Source organism: Urocampus carinirostris, chromosome 14, assembly GCF_059441175.1.
Source record: "Urocampus carinirostris isolate Australia breed hairy pipefish chromosome 14, RoL_Ucar_1.0, whole genome shotgun sequence".
NCBI classification, from domain to species: domain Eukaryota; kingdom Metazoa; phylum Chordata; class Actinopteri; order Syngnathiformes; family Syngnathidae; genus Urocampus; species Urocampus carinirostris.
The window spans coordinates 24,836,902-24,852,272 of NC_142362.1; the positions used below are offsets into that span (position 1 = coordinate 24,836,902).

The 15,371-nt window shown below is 40.5% G+C and overlaps 2 protein-coding genes across 4 annotated transcripts; both read right to left on the reverse strand.

Moving 5' to 3' along the window:
• Positions 1-2,541: 2,541 nt before the first annotated feature.
• Positions 2,542-5,551, reverse strand: LOC148353033 (ras-related protein Rab-33B). Of its 2 annotated transcripts, none has more exons than XM_088353329.1 (2): positions 5,123-5,551; positions 2,542-3,803 (listed from the first exon to the last, which is right to left on the reverse strand). In XM_088353329.1, the coding sequence occupies exons 1-2, from the start codon at positions 5,381-5,383 to the stop codon at positions 3,363-3,365; spliced, it is 702 nt and encodes a 233-aa protein (XP_088209455.1). In that variant the 5' UTR covers positions 5,384-5,551; the 3' UTR covers positions 2,542-3,362. The 2 variants fall into 2 exon arrangements, with proteins under 2 accessions (XP_088209455.1, XP_088209453.1); XM_088353327.1 differs by having other exon boundaries at positions 2,545-3,809; positions 5,123-5,465.
• Positions 5,552-6,482: 931 nt separating this feature from the next.
• kbtbd7 (kelch repeat and BTB (POZ) domain containing 7) lies at positions 6,483-14,553 on the reverse strand. 2 transcript variants are annotated; one of them, XM_088353315.1, is made up of 3 exons: positions 13,959-14,553; positions 9,791-9,996; positions 6,483-9,688 (listed from the first exon to the last, which is right to left on the reverse strand). In XM_088353315.1, exons 1-3 carry the CDS (start codon positions 14,487-14,489, stop codon positions 8,653-8,655), a joined length of 1,773 nt encoding a protein of 590 aa, XP_088209441.1. In that variant the 5' UTR covers positions 14,490-14,553; the 3' UTR covers positions 6,483-8,652. The 2 variants fall into 2 exon arrangements, with proteins under 2 accessions (XP_088209441.1, XP_088209440.1); XM_088353314.1 differs by having other exon boundaries at positions 6,483-9,996.
• Positions 14,554-15,371: the final 818 nt, after the last annotated feature.

The following is a 15,371-nucleotide window of genomic DNA, read 5'->3' on the forward strand; positions in this document are numbered from 1 at the left end:
TTCTACTTTACGTCTGTGGAATTGAAATCCTCAAAAATTAGTGAGCACCACCCAATCAAGATGGAGGTGGACATCACCAATCTAAACACTTGTTTTCCACATTCTATATTGTCATGTTATTCCCACTTTTACACCATAAGAAAACAACCGGTAGAATTGAAAAATCGCCATACAAAAACAAAGAAGGGAAAAAAACTTAATGACCAAGTTAATATGTTGTAAATAATTTTGGCTATTTAACCTTACAGTCTTTTATCTTTTTTTCCTCTTTCAAGTTCTTAATACATGATTACCCTGGAGCGCCATGTCTAATCTCATTGCATTCAATGTTTTACAAGGTTGATATCAATGGCAATAAAGACAATTCAATTAAATTTATAGTACTTAAGTAACAGTATGTTGGCCTTGATGTTAAAACTCATTCACAGGTCGAATCCAACAAATCCAACCAAAGTAAATTCAGGAGGAAAAAGGAACTTTACTAACTACACTAATGCACAAGAAAAAGTGAAATATTTTTTTAACTTATAACTTCGATCAGTCAATAGTACGTATTCTTTAAATTTACAAGCAAATACATGGGTTATTTCTTGGTTAAATGCTTTTATTTTGCTTATTTACACAAAACAAAAATCTACAAATAAACCCACGTCACATCTGGGGGATGTGATTAAATGTAAAAGGACATATTGTATTAGTTAGCACCTCCTAGTGGTAAAAGAAAGCATTGAAAAAACAATATTGATTTGAATAATAAGTCAAAATGCATATGGGAACGTATAACTTAGCACTTTTAAAGACTCGTAGGTCGAAAAATTTGCATTCATTTTACATGAGGCTCATCTATTGGGAGTTGACATGATAGTATGCCATCATACTGCTACGTGTAACCCAAAAACCTCGTGAAAGGCTGGGTGGGGAAAAAAAACAAAAGAAAAAGAGTTTATGTAGTTTGTATTCTTCCCTGTGTTTTGTAGCACTTGTTTTCTATTGCACTTCACAATGCAGCGACAGCTTGTGGTCAAATACTACACAGTGTCCAGACAAAAGTTATAGTGCAGATTTCAAGTTTTGTATGTGTGTCAAAAAAAGGGGGAAAAATGTAAACAGCACTTTACTTTGTTGTACTCAATAGAAGCTGATATACACCTGGTTACAATATGACAGGTGCGAAAATATTCCTTTGAATAAAGTTTGTTTTACATGTCAATTTTGCCTCATTTTTAAAATACAAGTATTGTTTCTAACTAAGAGGATGCAGAATCGTGTTACATGATTGCTTATTAACCTTGTGTTATAACACAAAAACAATATCCAGTTTAAAACTTTGAAGGTGCTGTACGGAATTTGCAGCTTTTCTACTCGCTCCCACCATCTTTTGGCTTGTGTCATCATTACGGCCTCTGTCAATATCCTTATGTTGCATGTGCAAGTATGCGCATTTCTTAGATGCTCTCAAACAAACTCAAATACTTTTAAATCATGTTGCAACAAACATTACATCAAGAAATGAACACCACAAAATGAACATAATGTAATATTTTATGTTACACTAAAAGAAAACTGATGACGAACAATGTCACTTTCCAACATACACCGCCCCTATTCCCTTTCTTCCGAACTTACGCTTTTGGTAAAAGTAACGAAAAAACAGATAGGTGCGGTGCTAATTTTTATTTTCTTTGAACTCAGTTGGGCATTGTTAACTCATACTTAATAGAGAAATGGTCTACTTTCAACTTCTTAAGGAGACCTCAAACGACATATCCCACCATTGAAGCTAAAAAGACTTTTGAGGAAAATATGAGGAAACACGGTGGGCAGCCCCACGGTGCAGGGGTCCAGGGTTCAAGTCCAACTACTGCAGCCTCTCTGTGTGGAGTTTGCATGTTCTCCCCGAGCCTGTGTGAATTTCCCCTGGGAACTTCAGTTTCAACCCCCCATATTCCAAAAACATGCATATCAGGTTAATTGGCCTAGGTATGAATGAGCGAGTGAGTTGCATCTGTGTGCCCTGCAACTCGCTGGCAACCAGTACAGGGTGTCCCCTGCCCACTGCCCGGAGATAGCTGAGATGGGCTCCAGCGCCACCGCAGTCAAACTGAGAATAAGTGATGCAGTTAATGGGTGGATGTTGAAAGACTGTTAATAAACCTATTTTGGTTCTGCTTCAGATGAAATCTTATGTAATGGGGCTGTATCTTCAGTTCACATCCAGTCTTCTGAAATAGAATAAAATAAAACTACAACCCTCACTTGCAATTTGCATAACAAGTTGTTCTGTCAAAATATTACTGGAAGCCTGGTCTGTCCAAAAAAAAAAAATAAACAACTTGATCATGCATGTTAAAACTACAATGTGGTCAGCTTTGGAGGCTTCAAAGCAAAAAATAAAGTGCTTTTGGAAGCTTAACACATGGTTCATCACTTTTATATATAATGCATGCATTTAATAGGAACATTGTAGCTCATTCATTGCCATAACATATAATTAAATTTTCAGAAGCATATATATATATATATATATATATATATATATATATATATATATATATTATATATATATATATATATATTTTTTTTTTAATTCTAAATGTTTTAATGCTGCAGATCATTAATCAGTATCAAGCCTCTGGGAATGATTTGAGTACGACAAATCACCACTAGATGGCAGGATTGGCGTTGATCAGATAAGGGAGGCCCCACTTATTAGTGTTGCTTTGCTTCCTCTCGCCAGCTACTGAGTGTTTGGGCGTCCTCCGAGTGACTTAAATCATGTGATCACATCACTGGAAACATTGGGCGCTTTCATGTATAATTTCAGTGTTCTTGCAATAAATTGTTATTTTAAAAGCAAATTGCCCTGGTCTTTATGGAAAGCATTATTTAGATATTGGAGGTATAATACATAATAAAAAAAAAGCATTGAAGTGAAAGTTCTGCTTGAAAGGCATCCTTTCACAAACCGCCATTTTTCTCAATTTTCTTGGAGGGGAGTATTTAAGAAACGTAGCCATGTTCAACTGTTGTTTCCTAAACAATGGTAAAAGAAACATTTTTTACGAATGAAAGATGAAGGTCAAGTTCTTTTAACATGTCCTTTGTAAATAAAGCTACACAACTATTTTTGTGTAGGTAAAATCAGGGGATGGTATAATTGTAACTTGTGCAGTCCTTTGAGACATTTTTGTGATTAAGGGCTGTACAAATAATTGTGACTTGACTTCAAAAATGATTTAGAAGGGCAAAGATTGTCTCACACTGGCTCTCCCGATTTTAGAGAAACGTCTGGCATTGAATGAGTTAAAAGCAGGCAGATGAAGAACTAAACGCAATATAGTCATGTGGTGGAAGGCCAGCTATCAGCACCAACAGGTCACCGCTTCTTGCTCTCTGGATTCCCAGAGATGGCGAACGTCGCCCTCTAAAGGCGGCTTCAGTCTCAGAGGTTTGTGGCTTTTGAGCTTGTAAGCCAGCGTCAAGAAAATGGCATCCACGTTCTCCTTCTCAGCAGGGTCTTTGGCGGAGGTCTCGAACAGGGGCATACTGTGGCTGTCGGCCAAGCACTGCGCAGCAGACGTAAGCACTTGGCGGCGGTCCCGCAGGTCGCACTTGTTGCCTACGACGACACGGGGCACCAGGGGCCCAACCGCGTGACGCCGGCACTCCTCGATCCAATCGGGGAGGCTCTGGAAAGTGCCCAGGCAGGTGACGTCATACACAAAGATGACGGCGTGCACGCTGCGGTAATAGTGCTCCACCATGCTCTTCCTGAAACGCTCCTGACCGGCCGTGTCCCATATCTGCAACTAGTGCAAAAAGTAAAACCACTTAATAGATAAATCAAAGATACAGTGTACAATAATTCACAATTGGAGGTCATGGAATATGGCTAAAGTGTGTGCATTCCATAAGGTCAAAATACAGAGAGAAGGCCACCACTTTGTATAAAAATTTCATTCCTCGACCAAACTCTTTCAATCAAATCCAAATTGATTTGAGAAGCACATATCAGCCAAAATTGCCTCTCTAAATGCTGCAGAAAAACTGTCCGAAAATAAAATGCCCTCGTTTCTCCCCAACCAACAACCCGGAAAACCAAATACACTTGACACAAAATGGTTAAAATAGAACGAAAACAAAAATCAGTGTCTGAAACTCATGACAAAAAGTTACCGGACACCAGGGCAGACAACTCTGAAAAGTTGCCTGCCCAGCCATAAAGATGCCTGCCCCATTTTTCACAACTTGAAACACAATAGACGACTAATTGTAAAAAAAACAAAAACAACAAACATTGTTGCAAAGTATTAAGGATTGATAATCAGAATATATAACCGAACAACACCCTAAAATTAAGTTTATTATGAATCTACTTATAACATTCATTGAATGTATATGACATCGCTGTTTTTCATCTGCCATCAGTATGTGCATGTTTTAACTCATCTTTTTTCATGCGTCCAAGAAAGGGAGGAATGTAGATATAACTACCATCATTCACAGGCAGTCAGGTAGTTACCCTTGATGTGAAAAATGCACCAAAAACAGACTCAGTACTTTTTTATATATATACTTTTCAGCAAAAAGGAGCAAGAGGGTGACTGAACAGTTGCTTTTCATCACAATTATATATGTGGACAGCTCTGTAGTTCTTCCTTTTTCTTTGTCTCTCATTCTCAGTCTTTTTCATGTCTCTTTTTTCTCTCTCTCACTTGAACCTTTTTGTCCGTCTCATTTTTCTCTCTGCCCTATTCTCTCTTCTGTTTTGTTTTCTTTATCTTTGTCCCAATTTCTTTATCTTCTCCTATTTCTCTCACTCTTTCTCCATCTTTCTCTCACTCTTTCTCTTTCTCCATCTCTATCTTTCCCTTTCGTTCTATTTTTCTTTTGCTTTTTTTCTTACTCTTAATTTATTTCTTTTTATCCCCCTCTCTGCTTATTTTTCTTTCTCTTCATTTAATCTACTAGTTCAGCCCCGTGAGTTTTTCCTCCATGCAGCCCCCGAGCAACATGGGTTTAACAGCCCTGCTCAAATGGAAACGGCTGTTTTCATCTTTCGTCTTCACTTTTCATCGGGGTTAATTTTGAGAAGCGATCTAGGATGGCAGTCATGTTTCACCTTGATGGTTTCTCCGTCGATCTCCAGCGCCCTCTCCCTAAAATCAACGCCGATGGTTGCCTCGGGGTTCTTGAGGAAAGAGCCGCCGCAGAATCTATACGTCAAACACGTCTTCCCCACGTTAGTGTCTCCTATGACAATGATTTTAAAAACACGACACGACGACGCGTTGCCGTCAGTCTGCAAGGACGAAGATAGTTCCAAGGAGTCGAAAAATACAGAGTCGTATTCCTCACAGCCAGCTTTGTTTTCTATTGCCATCGCTCATCATGTCAGCGTTCGAACTGCTTTGGGGTATGTTAGGAAATCTCGCGAGAGCAACGAGAATTACAACCCGGAAATAATGTCAAGAGTTTTTTAAAGGGACTGTTGTATTATTTTGCGCTTCCGATGGTTTAAAAAAATAATCAGGAAAAAACAGTATCGATTTGAATAAAAAGTTAGAAGACAAACTGTCATATAAACATGATTCTTGTGACACTCGTAGGTAAAGAATTCGTATTTATTTGACATAGGATGAGGCTCATCCCGAGAGCTGACATAATAGTCAGCCATCTTGCTGCTACAGGATCACAAAAGCCTGTTTTCTCCCTTCTTTTTTAGTCTTCTCAGTTTCCTTTTTAACCATTTTTCTTTCCTCTTTTTTTTAAATATTTGCTTTTTCCCCATTTCTATTTTTCCTTATTTGTTTTTCATTTCATTTACCACTTTTTCTTTTTTGACCTTTTATCGTTTGTTCTTTCTCCCCTAGCATTTTTCTTTCTTTGCCCTTTAGACTTTTTTCCATTTTCATCTTTTTTTCTTTAGTTCCCCTTAAATCTTTTTTCCCCATTTTTATTATGTTTTACTTTCGTTTATATTTCTTCTTTTATATTTTTCTCCTTTTGTCTTTGTTTAAGAAAGGCTGGACAAGAAAACTGGTCACTTTGAATATCTGTAGTTCGTATTCTTAAAAACACGTATGACTCAAACTATAATAATAAACCTACATTATTCACGTGTATAGATTAAAATTTCATTCATCAGAGTGCCCTTAAAGGTACATTGTGGAGTATGACACTATATTGTCCAATGTGAATGAAAACCAGTGCCATATGAGCAAAGCATAGCAGCAAAATGCCAGCCAAACAATGCAGTGACTACTACATACGGTTTCGGCCATGTAAAAAAAAAAACAATACAAATTTCTCGACCTAGAATATTTATTCAAATTAATATTGGTATAACACCTCATGTATTTTTTTTACCTATTATTCAAATCAATGTTTTTTTTTTTCTCAGAATTAAGGTTTTTGGTCCACTAGGAGGCACTAAACATTACAAACTGTCCCTTGATATACCAAATGAGCAGACAACTATCGTTTAGTATTGACTCCTTTATTTTTGGCTTGTTTCTCTCAATATAAAATCACAATAAACATACAAAGAACTGTAATTCACCATATAGCACATTCATGTAAGAACATACATGCACCTGACTAACATAACGGATTGAATACACAGAGCAGAAAGATTAGTTTGAAACGTTCATGTTTTAAAAAAATGGACTAGGAAGAATTTATAGCTTTCTTTTAACATTAGAAAATATCGGCTGGTAAAAATGATAACAAAACTAAGAACCTAATTAGACTTATTCAAAACATCTCAAACAACAGTCGTCATTATTTTTATAGAAATAACAGAAAAAATCCTGAGTTTGTAGAACATACCCAATCATGTACGTATTTAAACGCGATACCTCCACCAAAAATGACCGAGCTACGTTTAGAAACAGTGCTCAATGTTAAAAACAGTGGATGCATTAAACTAACAAATCTGTAATACTCGTGACAAAATTAACAGCTTTACTCAGTATGAAGCAGTGCAGGTCGAATTGGCACATTGATAACCATCATAGAGATTTGTCAAAACCGCTGAGATATTTTGGCCATGTAAGTGTGATGCATTGTAGGTACACGTCACATATGTGCAAGTTTATATGCATTCAAACAGGGACAGTAGAATGCGTATTTGGCCTTCAAAGGTCTGGGGGCAGTGCAAGAAAAGTATATTTCACATTTGGGGTTACCTACCTGCTTTGTTTGTTTTGAGCCTGAAGACTTTGCTCCTGAATCAACTCTGTAAAGAAGTACTAGCCTTCCAGAGAAACGTTGCAATTTAAAAAAAAAAAAACTGACATGAAGAAGCAGCCTCACCTAACCAGTGACCTCGAGGCAATTCCAATGACCATTTCAGATCTTCACATTTTTTGATGTTCACCATGTTTTGTGTACTGTCACCCAATGCAACATCTATTGCACCCTGGTCATACTGGATTACCACTTGTGAGGCCCCTTCTCAAGGTTTCTTATTTTTGAGTTTTTCCTTGCCCGCATATTGGTTTAAGATCAGGGGATGGTGTAATTGTAAGCTGAGCAGTCCTTTGAAAAATTTTGTGATTAAGGGCTTTAAAAATAAATGTGACATGACTTGGCTTAATTCCAAACAGTCCATTGTGTAAAACATAACTCTGTACTAAATAAAGGGAACAACAGGCAAGGAAAGGACCAGACATGAAAGGCTTTACTTTTAGAACCATAAAATGAGGAAAGATTTAGTCCATTTTAATTGGGGCGCGGACGCAGATAGTTTCTTGGAAAATGACTTTGAGCCCCTTCGAATGAGAGGTTGCCTGCCCAAGGCTGATACTATCTAGTCAGCTTGCTCTTTAGCATGCACCAAGGAAAATTGTTCACTGACCTTTTGATTCATATATATAGTCTTTCAGGGTGTTAGGGCAAGGACTACACTTCTTCTGAGAGTATACGAATGTATCATATTAGTCAACTTTATGTGAAACAGAGGTAAGATCTTAAGCCCAAGCCTGACCAGAATTTTGGGTCGGTCGGGCCTCAAATGTCAATTATTACAGGTTTCTCTTTCGCTGCCTTTTTAAAAATCATTATTATCCACCAGTCATTGTTCTTCTTTGTCTCTCAGCCTCTTTCTCTCTTAAAGGGCCAGGCTGATTCTCAAGGACATGCTGCTGATGTGGTTCATAGCTTAAATTTCAACCTGTCAAAATGACTGACAGCTTTAAAAAAATTCCCGTCAACTCTTAAAAAATTACATCAAAGATAGAAAATTGTCAGTTCGTTTGACCTCTGCAGACACAAGCATATAAAAGTGTAAATTTTGAAATAGTCTTGTTTAACTTTGATTTCGTTACAAAAGACAGGCTTAATTTGTTATATGAAATCCCATTTCCTCCTCCCTAGTCCTCACAAATAAAATACAATTTCGGGTTTGCTTCAAGCTTGGTCCTTCAAAAATAAATAAATTGGTCAGGCTTTGGCTGAGTCGGTCGTGATTTAATTACCGCGGGCCCAGATCGGACTGGATTTTTTTAGGCCAGATCTTACCTCCGATGTGAAAATGTACCATATTGGAAGGAACCAAAAATTAAGGACATCCTGCCCAATATAATACACACCAGCTTCCCTCGGAAGTGATTTAGATAATGGATGTTCAACAACCCTGTAAACGTCTGACTACCAATTCTCATCTGAGAACGAGCTAGAGCTGGCAGAGTCTGAATCGGGGTCTGTCAAGCAGTCCAAGTCCCAGTCGGCGCTGGATCCGCTGTCGTCGTCTTCCTCGGCTGAGAAGCTGTGCGCCGAGCCCAGGCACGCCGGGTACACACGTGTGGAAATACACACAGGCCCCAGAGTAGACACGTAAACCGGCATGATGCTCTTCCAGCACTCTCTGTTTTGCTCAAACTCGTGCATGAGTAACCGGTTCTTGTTGTGCTGCAGCAGCGTCTGCGTGAGCAGGAGCAGCTTGCCACCGTGCTGGATCACTTGGTAGTGGAAGGCACGGCTGTCGGTGGGGATGTCGGGCAGACGCCGCCATTCGCCCCGTTCCGGGCTATAGGCCTTCACCACCGGAACGTCGCACACGCAGATTATCTGGTCCTGGTACACACAAGCCTTGTGCAACTTGTCGCGTCGCAGCGAGCCGCAGTGGCGCCAGCGGTTGCAGCGCGGGTCGTAGCACAACATGCGGCGCTTGTTCATCACGTACAGTTGGTTGTTTAACGCTACGACTTGCATCTTGCTAAACGTGTGCGGCAGAGGTGCCACAAAGGTCCACTGGTTCCTCTGGACGCTATAGCACTCCACTTCTTTCAGCCGGGCGTCTGTTGCTGGGTCCTGTCCCCCCAGGAGGTACACGTGACCGTTGAGGTAGGCCATCGCAGAGTGAATCCTGTTGAGTGGCCTCTCTGCTAGCTCCTGCCAACTGTTGAGCACCGGATTGTACTGCCAAAAGTGTTTGGAGAGGTGAGCTGCTAGATAAAGGTTATTTTCTGGGCTGGAACAAGCAACGAGAGACTCCATAGTTCTGCGTTTGAAGTCTTTGCTGCTAAAATTCAAAAGAGGAGGTGTCACAAAGTACAGATCCTCGGAGTACGGGTCGCAGCAAATTATGTTATCGTTTGGAAGACCGAAGAACAAGATCATTTCTTTCGCGCTCACACCTATCCTATGCTTGGGCTCGTCCAGAGAGGCAGCCAAACCGTAGGGCCTGTTAAAGAATGACACCAGGTACTTTTCGATGGATGTTCTCGACGCCAACTCTTCGAGGTATCGCCTGTCCCTCTCGGTGAGCAGGTTCCATCGCACGTACCTCAGCGCCCTCAGAACATCCTCCTTTTTAGGTGGTCCGTTGGCCTCGATCCAGCGCAGGGCTGCCGTGCACACCTCGCGCTCACAGGCCACATCCAGCGTGTCCAAGGAGAGCAGCTCCTCAAGTTGGTGCAGTTCCAGTTCGCACAAGTCCCCCGAAATACACAGCTGACCGAAGTTCCTGGCGATAAAGGCCCGAGCGCTTTCCTTTAAAAGGTATTCCCAAACAGAAGTTTTTTTTAATTAGACACAAAACGTGTAGTGCTCCACCCCACATTTACAAACATTTGTTGCAAATGATTTCATGCATGGGGAATCGACATATCTAGTTTCAAAGTTGACCGATCTGACTTATTTGATGTAGAGCTGTGACATAATTGAAGGAACGCAACACATTCAAAATGGTGAATCCCATTAACACCACATGTGAGGCCAGCTCCGAAGTAGACAGCTATTGCACTGAACAGCGATTGCATACCGCTGATTTCCGCTTGGAAGTAGGCGAATGTGGGTTTTCATTTGTGTTTTTTGCTGCGTGCGTCTAGGCATTATTTTGTTCAGCTAGCTCCCTGTTAGCCTCAGGGCTGTCGATGGCTTTCCTGTTTTGTTTGCTCCCGATAGGCGCTCATTGGCTGCCCACCGTGTGTTGTTTGGCTGGCTAGCATGGCATTGCCGTATCCTTTAGTTTATTCCCTGCCGGTGATCTGAAATTCCTTCCTACTCATTACGCACGTGCAGCGCAGGTAGCAATTTGTCGCATTGAAAGCAGTAGGTAGTTACGGTTTTCATTTTTTTAAGTCTTATTTGACTTACCTCTTCAAAATACTGTTTTATGATGTCACTTTTAAGCCTGGCCTGTTTTTCCGTGGTAGCTTTCTAGCATGGTGTTTGTTGACTATGGTAATCACAAAGTGTATACCAACCCTAATTTGATATCATCAGCAGAAGTTCTGTTTCAAATAAATCTGAGTTTCAGTATTGCTGGTTTTACTTGGTTATAAAAAAACAAAATCCCTGCTATCAGGTCAGTTTACGGTAGGACGTCTCAGGACAGTAGGACTTTTCGGCAGAACATCGGCTCTGCTTTGTCCCCGTAGCTTGTGCCACTAGTGTTGTTGGTTCTGGTTAGCCTGGTTACGCACTGTGTTTTTTTGGTCAGCCAAAGAAGTGACCGCCTTTTGTTGATCCGTCCCAGTCAGCCCCCTGTTAACGGTTCTCCTCTTTGGATGCTTGGCCTTTGTTGTACCATTACTAGATTCACCTGAGGCACAGCGCCGAGGCATTCTCCAGAAAAACAACTAAAAATTGGCTAAAAACGTTCGTAATCTCATCAACTAATGAACACATAAAACAATATCGCAATTGGCTTGCAAGGTTGCTGGTATTCCTCCAATGATGTCACAGCACAGAATGAGAAAGACAAGTATGCTCTTTATAAATGAAATTATCTTTGAAAATAATTGGAATACAGTGGTACCCCTTTAAACGAGCAACTCTGCACACAAGAATTTAAAGTTTTTCGAACAAAAATCTACCTCGTTATAATGAAGACAAATCCAGTTCTCGGGCAGTCCCAGAGGCTACCACTACGGATCGCTCACTGCTCGAGATTGCGCACTGTCAGTATTAACTTGTCCAGTTTGGACAGGCTAACTACGACAGCGAAAACAATTGTGTGTATGCCCATTTAAAGTTACAGTGACGTTTATTTCAAGTGTACCGTAAGTGCTTACGTATCATCAACAGTCTCTTGACCTCATACCTGTGAACCTCCGCCAATTACTCTCTTTGTTAATTGTTGCCAATCGTCCTTACTAAGCGATAATAAACCTTACAAACACTAAGCGGCACCTATTTACTCACAGGAAGACAGACTATGTAGAATTCTGCGACAATATTAGCAATCTACAATGATGTTATTGACTGCTACCAATGACATTGTGATAAGGCGTACACAATTTGAAATCATCAAAAAAAATATATAAAATAGGGGGAACATGTATAAATCGACAAATATGCAGTCACCATCAATTCTTCTTGCAAACAACCCCCCTTCCTCCACACCACGTGCACACCTTTGTCATGGTGACTGCCTCAAGAGTAAATGCTTCTAATAAACTCATATTTTATTTAGTTAAAATAATCTTATTTATCTCATTATTGTACTTATATCTAGAGCTACCTTATGAATGTGTTTTTATTGATCATAAAGATGTGTTTTACAGAGTTCCTCAACATTTATCATTCCCAAATTCCATCACTTTTTAAGGGCTTTAAAAGTCAATGTTCCAATTTCTCTATTACCATCAAAAGAAGAAATCCAGAGTGAATCGTGTATTTTGCAGAGCCACAAATATATCTGCGATTTACATATGCATAATTACATAAATCTCGCGTGTGCATTTATCAAGACATGCCTAATAGATCTTGAGTAAATCGCAAATAAATAGACAAAACTCCCCCATATAAGTAAGTGACAGGTATAAATGACAATAATATGTACGTAGCTTATCTTATCAGTAAGCAGTTCTTCCCGTTAAAATTTACCACTGGGAAACAATACCGTAATGTTTTGCAGGGTCCATAATTAATACGTAATCTTTGCACTAATAAACATATTATTGTGCTCTCTTTAGGTGACATATGCACTTGTCCTATTGGGCGCAACCCGTAGGCGTAGATGACGCTTCCTAGGACAATGCCATATAAACTAATGCCAGCTTCCGTTAATCATGGGGGAAGAAGAAACGCAATTACAAAGCGAAGCCACCAGAGAGCAGTGTCCATGTCGATTTAAAATCATTCAGAGCACCCATTCGAACCCTGGTATTATGGCTATTGAAGAATTTTATGGATTTGACAGGGTTGGGTAGGGTTACTTTAACTTGATTACTTTCAATTACTTTTGGATTACTCCTATACCAAATCTGCTAATCTCATCTCATCTCATTAGCTGTACCGCTTATCCTTATTAGAGTCGCGGGGCGGCTGGAGCCCATCCTAGCCATCTCTGGGCAGTGGGCAGGAGACACCCTGAACTGATTGCCAGCCAAATATGCTAATAAAAGACAAAAGAAACTAAATATGAATACAATTATGACTCAACATGTGGTAATCTTTCTCTCCTGGCTTTGATCTCTTTGATCTCTGGCAAAACTAACATAAAAGGTGAGAGAAACAAAATGAAAATATCCAAACAGCTTGCCAACATCATTTTTGCTGTTCCATGTATTCCGTTACTCCCCAAGCCTGCATAAAATTTAGTAATTTTATTCATATTTAGTTTATTTTGTCTTTTATTAGCATATTTGGTATTGGAGTAATCCAAAAGTAATTGAAAGTAATCATCAAGTTAAAGTAACCCTACCCAACCCTGGGATTTGACTAGGAAAGATTTTATACGATTGAATACAAGTTACATTTATTGAGTGCAATGACGATTTTCACCGAGTAGGCTTAAGTTCAATGAGCAGTGAAAGTTCAGGGCACCCTGGCCTGGTACGAAATGTTGTTTACAGGAGTGGAGGGAGCTGACATAAGACTGGTAAGATAATCAGCCATCCAGACGCAGAAAAGGCCCTGATGACGGAGGACGGCAGGCATTGTTTTGATAAACGCTCTGCTGTTATGAGTTTTCCAGACATCAAAGAGAGGTGGTGGAGCCCACGTGGGGGCTTTCCTGTCACGCTCATGGGAGGAGCCGGCACACCAGCTGACGGAAACACGTGGGCCGAGAGGAGAAAGCGGGAGAACGAGAGAGAGGAGGCTTGACAGAGACTCGAGCGACACTAATTCGGCCATATTCGATGGAGTTCACTTAGTTAAATTGTTTAAGAAATTAAATCTGCCCCTGTGTGGAAATGCCCGTCTCTTGTCCATCTTTTCCATCAAGAAACGAGCCCGCATTGATAGGTGAATGTAGGTTGTGTTTGGTTAATGGAGTCAGATAACTAATTCGAACAAATTTGGTAAACGGTACATTTAATATTAATTCCTAACACTATTTATCATTCACTGCCAATTCGTTTTTACTTATTTCATTAGGGAAATTTTACTCGTTACACAAGCAATTCGAACTAGATCCTGGAACGAATTAAGCTCGGATGAAGAGGTACAACTGTATAATGATGAAATCGTATTTATGTTTTATGCAAAAAAATTGAGATGACCTTTAACTGGAGATTGTCGTAGGTGTCGGCGAATTTCAGAAGTCCCACGCAGTTGACGAGGTCCAGCCTGCGGGACATGAAGTCGGAGCAAACCTTTCTGATGTACTCCAGTTGGAGCATGTTGGATGCGGTGTACAAGCTTTGGACGTTGCTCTCCGTGATGGTCACTCTACCCGTGTAACAGAAGTCCACGATAACCGACATGGACTCTGCGTCCACTCCGCGAATGGCCACCCTCCCCTGAACGCTTTCCGTCAAGCCGCCAGTGAACATACTCTTGAAGTAAGGACTGGCGGCAGCGAGGACGTTGCGGTTGCAATGGAAACACTGGACGACATCTTCCCCGGGGGTCTTCCCCGTCACACCACGTCCACCCGGCTCGAGCGGTTCTTCGTCACGGTCTACCTCGATGGTAACGTCCGAGAGGAGGCGGCTGTCGTACAACGCTTTCAACCCTTGCATCAAACCTCGAGCGTGATCTGCGTCTTCCAACACTTCGGGTCCATTAAAGCAGCAGAAGACTGAAGCCATTTTTTGCCTCTATTTTTGTTTTTTGATCTCTCGTCGCGGAAGCTTCTCGTCACACGACCAATCACTTTCCACCTCCCCTGCTTAGTAGTAATGTAGAGTTCGCGAACGAAAGGAATTCTTGAGCCGGCTCCTGTCGAAACATCCTCTCGATTTTTTCTCTCTCTTCCTCTCTCTTCTATTTCTCCCTCTCTTGCTCCTTCTCTTTCTCTCTATTCTTTCTTTTTTCTTTCCCTCTAATTGTATCTCCTTGTAATGCTTTCTATATACCTAACTATTTCTCTTTTTCTCTCTCTTTCTCTTCCCCCTTTCTCTCTGTCTTTCTCTCTCACTCTTCCGCTTTTTCTCTCTATTTCTCTCTTCAATTTGTTATGTCTTTCTTGCCATTTCTCTCCATCTTTCTGTTCTTTTTCTTTCCCTGCTCTCTCTTACTCACTATAGTTTCTCTCTGTTCCTCTCTCTCTCATCCTCTATTTATCACCCTCTATGGTTTCCCCTCTCTAGTTCCTTTTTTATATCTTTATCTCTTTCTCTTTTTCTTGCAATGTATTTCTCTCTCCCTTACCATTTCTCTCTCGCTCCCGCTCTCGTGGGCTTTGCCGAGAGAGCCGGTTCTCCGAAAAGAGCCGCAATTTTTCATCACTACTGAAAAGGCCACATCCGCTCACAAGAACATTTTCGGGGAGAACCGTTATAGAACTCATTGTAAAATGCTATGTGTTTGGTTGAGTTAAACTCGCTTTATCTAATACATTGATGTTGTGATAGCGTATACGAGCCAGTTCAGCCACGTTCACGCATCCTTTTTGCCATCTTGATTGAATTTTAAAGAAACAAACATTTGATGTGAAAGGAACACGCGTATGCTTCCGGTCTTCCCAACAT